The 8623-nt window shown below is 44.0% G+C and overlaps 2 protein-coding genes across 2 annotated transcripts in view; one reads left to right on the top strand and one right to left on the bottom strand. All coding sequences in view use genetic code 11, as the record gives it.

Annotated features, from left to right (window-relative positions):
• Positions 1-734: 734 nt before the first annotated feature.
• Positions 735-4550, top strand: EGR_07277 (hypothetical protein; the record flags this gene model as incomplete). The annotated part of the gene is made up of 3 exons (XM_024496526.1): positions 735-743; positions 2049-2183; positions 4386-4550. 3 exons carry the CDS (start codon positions 735-737, stop codon positions 4548-4550), a joined length of 309 nt encoding a protein of 102 aa, XP_024349111.1.
• Positions 4551-5903: 1353 nt separating this feature from the next.
• The window catches only part of EGR_07278 (hypothetical protein), a gene marked incomplete at both ends in the record, with an annotated part of 3151 nt that continues 431 nt past the window's right edge, over positions 5904-8623 (bottom strand). The window contains 3 exons of the mRNA XM_024496527.1: positions 5904-5982; positions 6079-6878; positions 7104-7229. Coding sequence (XP_024349112.1) covers positions 5904-5982; positions 6079-6878; positions 7104-7229 — 1005 coding nt within the window. The remainder of the gene's footprint in view (positions 5983-6078; positions 6879-7103; positions 7230-8623) is intronic.

An 8623-nucleotide genomic window follows, 5' to 3' on the forward strand; every position in this document is an offset into this window, starting at 1 on the left:
ATCCAAACATAGCTATATTGTTAGTAAATGAACTGCCATTTACAAGTCAGTGTCTATAAACCTAATACATTTTTGCAGCAGCAGGAGCACATAAATAGAATTCGGTACTATCTCCTATTTATCCGTTTGTAGTACTGATTATATCTCCAAGGCAAAAACAAATGGGACGTCTGTCGTTGTAACAATGTTGGTAATTTTTTATTACTAACAGTACTAGATGTCATAGTTGCTATTTGTAATTAAGAAGTTGGTTTTGGGGGCATTCTTTGACTTCTTCAATTGCGTCAGCGCGACGGCGCCACTCATATCACATTTTCCATGCAGTAGAATGGATGCGCCTCCTGGGGAGACCGAGGTGTACGGTTATTTGAAACACTTCTACGAAAAAATGGAAGGCATTCCAGCAGTGAATGGGGCCTGTCCTTTGTTATGGAAGCACTGGATGATTATATGTTGCCTATGATTCAGTTCACCAATGACGTACGCCATTCTCAAAACCCACGCAAATTAAAACGAAAATACAGAAAATAGCTACGGCAGAAGCCGCAGAACCTCCACATTCCTTTTTTCCTAAATGGTAAAATAATTTTACAGCTTGGTCGTAATATCTGTGTCGAGAGGTGAGATAATCCCACACCCGCTGACCGTAGAAAAATGTATAAATAAATGGCGATTAGGCCACTGATTTTGAGGGTGCTCTCAACCGGGAGGATTTTAGCTTATAAGTTAGATGCATGAAAAAGGTGAAATAAGTTTTACGAGGATGTGCAAAAACCTCGCGGTGTAAAACGTAATCACTCTCCAGAACAGGCGACCTGACTTGATTCGTCTTCAATTTACACATATATAGGGCTACCTACTTTCTAACCGGAGAACACGGAGGCCAGTGGTAGTAACATTTGCGATAGGAGGAGAGGAAAACCCTCACGGTGGTCAAATGAATGGAAATTGCAGGGTTTAGTGCCCCTAGTTATCATTAGGCAGATAGTGAAGCATAGCCCGCATACAATTCCTGCCGTGCATGCAGCCTACTAGCCCTAATAGTCTCCGATTCAACACCTTTTCTTGTCAATTAAAGAGCATTAGGACTACAATGAGGACTCGAGTCCAACAAATTCTCCCAACTATGTAATGAAGAACAAGTACTTCAGTGCCACAAAATCATGTTTACTCGTGGACTACGACCCTCCACAACAGAAGCAGAATAGGGCCAAAGCAAAGAAATACTTCCTTTCCAGATGGCGGTTAACCGCAGAACTCACAGTTCATTGGGTTACCAGCATGCTTCCAATCGGAAGGTAAATATAGATATTAAAGGGCATACTTAGTAAACCAAAGCTCCCTAGTAGACTTTAATAAAATTTTTCCTCAAAAAATCTCAAAATGCAACACCTTTTTTACCTTCTGTCAGTGAGGGAGTCATTTAACACGCTTCAATTGCCTCGTAAATTACTTCTCAACACCATCCAAAGGTCTACCTTGAATGCGCTTCTGCGGTTCACTCCGCAAAACCAAAAAGGCTCAGTTTTGCGGGCAAAAAATTTGCAATTAGGTGGCGTTCTATAAAGGCCAATCATCTTGCTCTCCACTCTCTAGTGGGCATTAAAGCCTAGTAGGGGACGTGGCCGACAAAAAGTAATAAATTACTCCTACTGATAAATTCTAGTAGCCCAACGCTGCTTTTAAGAGGCGTTTGCTAATAAGAGGGCATGGCGATATGGTGATCGGGGAAATAATTTCTCTGGTCTAATGTCAACAGAAAAGTTGTTAGGGGACAGGGATTTCAAGCTGGGATAAGTTCCACTCATCACACCGATGTCGCTGGACCAACCCACCGCGAGGTAAAACGCCTACAGTCCACCTGCAATCAGCTCGTAGACAAGTTTGAGCAGGCAATCGCGGACGTGGTCTGTTGAAGGTAATGTAGCCTGTTATATCCTCCTGCAAAACTTTAAAATGAGTCGCTTTGAGTGCCGGTTACCTAGCCAACCCTTAGTTTGGCATTCATCACTATAGCGAATGCATGACTGCTTCATTCACTGCCCTAGAAAATACTTATTACTGTTAGTAGTAGTAGTAGTAGTAGGATTGCTAATCGAGATAATACATTTGCTCCCCAGGAAGAGGTCTTTCTAACGTTTAAGTTTAAGTTATCATTCTTTCCTTCTATCTTTCCAAAGCAAGTTTAATTCACCCGAGGATTCGGGTTTATAGTGGTTACAAAATTAACTAAAGATGGTAGGATGTGACACAAAAAATTATTCACCCCAAGCATTATCCTTGGCGAGGAACCTCGTCAGAGCGTAGGCTACCATCACGAAGGCAAGCCAAACCATTCTCTGCGCGCAAATCTTCCATACGACACCACAAGACTTTGCACTTGGCCGGAGATGTACTAAGCCGGAAGTAGATCAAAGGCCGAACTACCACTTGCGTAAAGACCTGAAAAAGTAGCCTTTAGAATCGTTTTAATTGCGCGACATTCAGGTGATTTGAAAGGCTCAAACATAGATTCCGTGCATTTTGCATCGAGAAGGCATTACTGAAAGCACCTTCGAACTCCCCCAGAGATCCGACTGTGTCACTCGAGTGGCCTCTGTTGATGTAAAGGTTTCACAATGCCTTTTCGACCTAAGGCTCATTGGAACTCCGAAAGGCAGGCATCTTAGCGACGTCCCACGTCAGTGCTTTAACTTAATGAAGGGGGAAAAAGAGTCCGATAGGAGGAGGAGGAGTAGAGGGAGCAGACAGTCGATCTGTGCCTTCCAGTTTACCCAATATCTCTTCTATTTATGATCATCCGTAGAATCGGCGCAAGAATCGACTATTGTCTACGGCTGCAAAAATTATAACCACCAAACCGCGCAAGCAGTCCCCAAGTCTTATCGCCCACAACCAAGCAGTTGGGGCCAATTTTGAGGCCACACATCTTTGGGTTGTGTAGGAAGTCACTCTGTTGATTCGATTTGCGGATTGTGAATAACTTTTCCGATTTGTGGCGGGTTGATTGAACTGCCTTGCAAGTGAGCGTTGGCCGCGTACCAAGGGATTGTATGGGGGAGGAAGAACCTCCACCGCCACCACCGTGGTGCGTTGCATTTGGCAGCAGAAGAGGCATTTTCATTCCCGCCACAATCAGTCAGGATTGAAATGGAGAAGTTTGTGCACAAAAAATGGTGTCAAATTGAAGGATTTCCGAAGTTAGCATCACAAATAGCCTACTTTTCTTCGCCAGAGTTTTATTCTCGTCTGCCTCCACCAGGCGGATGAAGAGCGATATCGGTGATGAGAAAAGCACCAAAAGTTAATGAAAGTGAGCTCGCACTGATGTTTTCAAGTCCAAAATATTACCTTCGGTGACCCAATTGGTTTCTCTTCCAACCCAGCAAGCGGGTTCCAAGCGGTTGAGATGATGTCGCCTCTTGGGGTTCTGTAGGGTAAATTTCATTAATAGCATAATTTGGCATAACAAAGTAATGCAGAGCCGTCTCCACCGTTTAAGTATGAACATTACGTCCTCGGGCGCCAGCAAAATGCTCCACTTATTACCAGTCTTTCATTTCCCTTTACCCTCATCAGCGGGAGGACTGGTGGTAAGCAGCAGAAGGAATTTTACAGAAAACGACCCAAAAGGCGACATTCTAGTGACGACAGTCCTCGGATAACTGAATCCACCAGCACACCCTGTGCAATCGCAAATATTTTAATAAAAATGAAAACCACTTCACCTTGCCCCAAAATTGTCGTTAGACACTTTCAAATGCCAACAGTAATTTGCATAACGACAAAGAATTCTGTAGAAACAAATCGGGACATTTTAAGGCAAAAAGGAGAGTGAAATAGCTGAGGATGAAGTATTGCGCCCCGCAGAAAGTCCTGTCTGCAGGATAAAAGTTTACTGGTCTTCTTACTCTGGAGTAAGAGAGTGATACCCCAACATCCGAGGCCAAATCCTCCGGGTTTTGGACACATTGTATCTTCGTAAGTCTAACAAAGTCCTCCCATAAACCTACCCATGCAAGCAGGCAAAAGGAGCACCTACTTCCCATCTATGACTTTAAAATCAGCTTTTCAAGTTGTGTGGCATGTACTTGTCAAAGCGCGGAGGATTCAGACCGTGGCGCAAGGGGTCGCGGGTGAGACTGAAGCAGTAACCGTGAGCAAACCAACTTACGGGATCGCTTCCAGGTGCTGGAGAGCCAATGTCTGGATGTAAGCTTTTATAAGGCAGTGCGTATATTCACGGCCAGCCGTCTTCTTTTTGATAGCCGTCTAATTATACTTATGTCAGATACAAATTCTCTCATATTTTGGCCATTCACCACACAAAAGAATAATTTGCGGGGTTGGTTAGATGTGTGGCTTAATAAATAATTTTTGATTAGGCTAAAGCCTTCTGTCCTGTAGTTTCTTTTGTGAATTATTATGCAAATAAAAGGAATATTAAGATGCTCACCAATAAAACCGGCAATCCTAAAATTCGAAACTCATTTTATACTTTAGAAATTCATTTATGTAATGATACCTTTTTTGGCCTTGATTTGATCTAGCTCATAGTTTTTTTACTTTTTTCAGACAGTATCCTTTTGGTGACATTGGACGTTACGGCAGCATGTTTCTGTGCATCAGCTATGATGCGCATTTCCAGGGCCACATTTTTGCGTGTAAACCTACATGCACTCGTGATTTGGACTAAAATAAAATTATTCTGATTAAAGTGTTAGATTTGGCCAATCGATTCTTTTAATTTGGTACACGTACATTTGGGACAATCGACCAGACAAAGAATTGGAAACGATTCTGATTATGCTTCGGCCTACCAATTTACTTCTGCTGGGCAATTATAACAAATATTTCGACTTGTGTATCATTCTAAAATGACATTGTTCCTCTTCCAATACCAACTCGCTGTTATTATCTTATTTAATCATGATCATTTTTCCTGGAATCAAAGTTGCTAAACAGCAGCAATGCCTATTCTAAAATTTGCTATAGAACCTCGATTGAGGTTGATTTCCTCAGTAGCATGCGTATGCTTTAATGTGACAAAGGTGTGCTTTTAGCCATTTTGCTGCTTCATGATGAGACCAGCACTTGTACAAAATAGGGATGGCTTGATTTGAAATATTATTTCCATCAATTTGGTCAGTTTAATTTAATTATGCTTGCATGCAATCCCTTCAAGGGGCGGGCCTTTCCGTAGGCTTAACTGCAAACTTTCCGAAATCGCACAATTTTGTATTCATGTTTTTAGCACCTTAAATTGACCCCCTGTTTACGTGAATTAAGAATTAATATAACTAGCATATTTTGTGCAATCGACTGAAAGAAAGCGTACCTCGAAAATGGAATCTTTTCAATAACTTGTATCTCGTCTAACCCTGATTCTTCTTTTCGCAATTTTTGTGACACTGTTGGCTTTTTCAACAATTACTAAATACGCCTGGAAAGTGTAAAAAGCGAACCTGTCCTAGGACCTTTCTGACAACCAAGGAGACGTAGGATATTAAAGTTCACTGCTTCTAACTTGTATATAGAAAAGTGATCCAGGAAGCCACCTGATGGTTCTGTTTTCAGGCTTGCCTTTCATTTTCGCACCCTGAGTTGAGGGCATGCGACGCGCATCTACCTGAAATCCAAAAACAACCTGCTGAAAACGCATTGTTTCAGATTGACGTGTCTGTTTGTTTACATTAGGCGCCAACTTTAACATCTGAAACTAAATACATTCCTAAACCCTTAAATGGGGCAACAGACGTGACCACCCATCAAGTTCTTCGCATTTACGAATATTTTGTATGAAGAAGGGAGAATGAGGGGCCAATCCAACATGAAAAATGGGCTCAAGTAATTAAGTCTCCTTCTCTCATCGTCTCTCTAGAACAGAGAAAGCCAGCGGTGAATCATCGGGTTGTTGTGTGGGGATGCAAATGGAGGTCGTCACTTTCTGTCCACTGCACAGAGTAGGCCAGAGCAGAGTAGCTGGGTGATGGGCATTAAGAAGTAGAATACAATGGAAAAGTCGGTTTGGGGCAGGGATGAGGAAGGAGGAAGGAGACACATCACCCCATTGCTCACACTGCTACCGCTGCCACAAATGCGATCAGCATCTTGATCACTGTGCCTATCCCACCTCGCATGGCGGCATCTCGTGAGGTCCTCCAGTAAACAGAGGCAACTACTCCAGTAGCCAACTCCTCATTGTAGGTCTGGTCATTCATCTGTATCTCTTGCGAGTCCATTGGTCTCTCTCTCACCTTCTCAGCTGTTACCTCCGACTTTAGGTACTGTCCACCATCCTCTTTCGCCTCCTCCTCATTCTCGTTCGCCTCCTTCAACATCGTTCTTCGTCTAGGCGAAATCGGAGTTGTCTCCTCCTCCTCCTTCTCTGCTGCCATCCAGTCGTTGTTATCCTCATAGAGTCCTTCCTCTTTTAAAATGCCTGCTGATGTCTCACTAACTGGAGCGGATGTGTGCAGTTCTGTTGTTGTTGATGGTGATGTAGACGCTGCCGATGTTGTTGCTGTAGTGGTAAGACTCCGATTTAATGCGACTTCATCGTCATCGTCGAGTCCTTCCTCTACTAAAATGCTTGTTGATGTCCAAATAACGGGAGTGGATGTGCATAGTTCTGTTATTGTTGTTGTTGTTGTTGTTGAAGGTGATGTAGGTGCTGCCGATGTTGTTGTCGTAGTTGTGGTCGTTGTTATTGTAACACCCCTGTTCAAGGCGATTTCGTTCTCGCGAGAAAGATGCTCCTCAATGCTTTCACCTTGGAATCCGGATTTAAGCATCAGATCCTTCATGACTGACATGCGCATTTTTGAGCCCGGTGTTGGGTCGAGACAGGTATTTTTGAAGCAGCAGAGACGACAGGTCTGAAGGAAGAAGGAACACACTTGTCGGTCAGAAGTCTTGAAGTGCGTTGTTGGCATCACTGGTCAAGTGATCATTGGTCTCTGCCTTCCAGCCCTTTGATGTTGCCCTTTTAGCTCACAGCGATTCAGCTGTGCCTTCATGATTGAGGAAGAGGGCTCTCTAAGTACTCTGGTTACCAAAAAAGGAAGAAATAATAGAGGATAGGGGGGAGCGGGAGCACAGACCTTAACACCGTTGATGAAATCGGTGCACATCAGTCTGGTGTAGCCTTCAGGACAGCTGTGACGGGCGGAACAACCGGCGCGGAAATCGAACATCTTCGTGGAATTCGGCGTGAAGAACATCTCAACCTTTGGTCGGGCACCGAAAAAAACAAACATTATGAAGAACGATAAAGTTGGATTTCGTGGACGGACAATTACACCTGATTGGGCAGTCATCGCAATTGAGAGGAATAGCCAGTGTTTACTGGTCCCATCAAAAAAACAACCAGAGGGGTGGGTAAAGAGTACGAAGTTGCATATACCCTGCTTATCCAATGTGATTGTATACCTGTCAACCCCTTCCCCCTCTGCTGTCAATATCACACATGAGGTTTTTATACCTCAGGCCGGCGCCACAACAGCGTGGCATGTCCTCTTTATGCCTTGGCTATAACTCACGTCACACCAAATCGGCTTTGTCACTGTGTCTGACTCGCCTCCAACATTGATAGCTCCTGGAACCAAGTTTCGTGGTGCTCCTGTCTGACGTCACCCTTTTTGTTACCTCAGGCGTGGCTCCGGTAATTAAAAAACATTTATCTTGTGCTAAATGACGCTGAAATTGTCAAGACAAGTCCACTTTTGGGGCTTTAGAGGAATGGCTCAAACGCCAACTTGGTTTTACCCCTGTAAATGCCAGTGACTGGGGCAGCAGACGCACATCCACTAGATAAACAAAGATTTTTACTAATTTATTACTTTTTGCAAGCCTGGTTGTAAACAACAGGGCGACGGGATATACACTGTGTTCACGGAACCCCACCCGATTTTCTCATGCGCCACAACATGGTGTCAGCCAGTCCACATCAATGCCTACCATGCAGCACTTTCCAGTCTCTAATTGGCAGTTGTGATTAAGTGGGGAAAGGGAAAGAGAACGAAAGCTGTCAGAGCTGTATAACTGCCCTTAAAGCGGGAGTTGATCAGCCGGAGAGTTGTAGGGCGTATCGCCTAATAATCGGAGGTGCCTCTATCACATCCAAACACTGGGCGGAGCAGCCCCGCTGAAGCACGTCAAGTGAACGTCACCTTGTAATGCCTCCACGTAGAATGCGCACAGAGCCGAACTACCTGCATTTACAGGCGGTTGGCTCGTTCGTTTAATTAATTGAGCCTCAAAACTGGCTTGATGTATTGCGCAACGACGACCGCTGCAACCAATGCAAGTAAACAAATTCGGCAAGCCGTGACACTTTAAACCACAAGGCGTAAAAGGGTTTTTGGTTGGGCTGCAAAAAAACCTTTTCGCCCTCTTTTTTAACAATTTTGCATTAAAATTGCTAATTAGGTAGTTGGCTGTAGGAGCATTTTGTCCTCATGCATCTCACATCGCTACTGGGGCGCCAGTTCAGACCTCCATACAAAACCACAAAACCACTCCACGCCAGATGAGGAGACAAAGGCGACGAAGTTGGCGATAGTTACTATCACATAGCTAAGCTAAGTTAACAGAAGAGGGGACGAATAATCAACCGCCGAGG

This window comes from Echinococcus granulosus (genome assembly GCF_000524195.1).
Source record: "Echinococcus granulosus chromosome Unknown EG_S00073, whole genome shotgun sequence".
In the NCBI taxonomy this organism is placed as follows: domain Eukaryota; kingdom Metazoa; phylum Platyhelminthes; class Cestoda; order Cyclophyllidea; family Taeniidae; genus Echinococcus; species Echinococcus granulosus.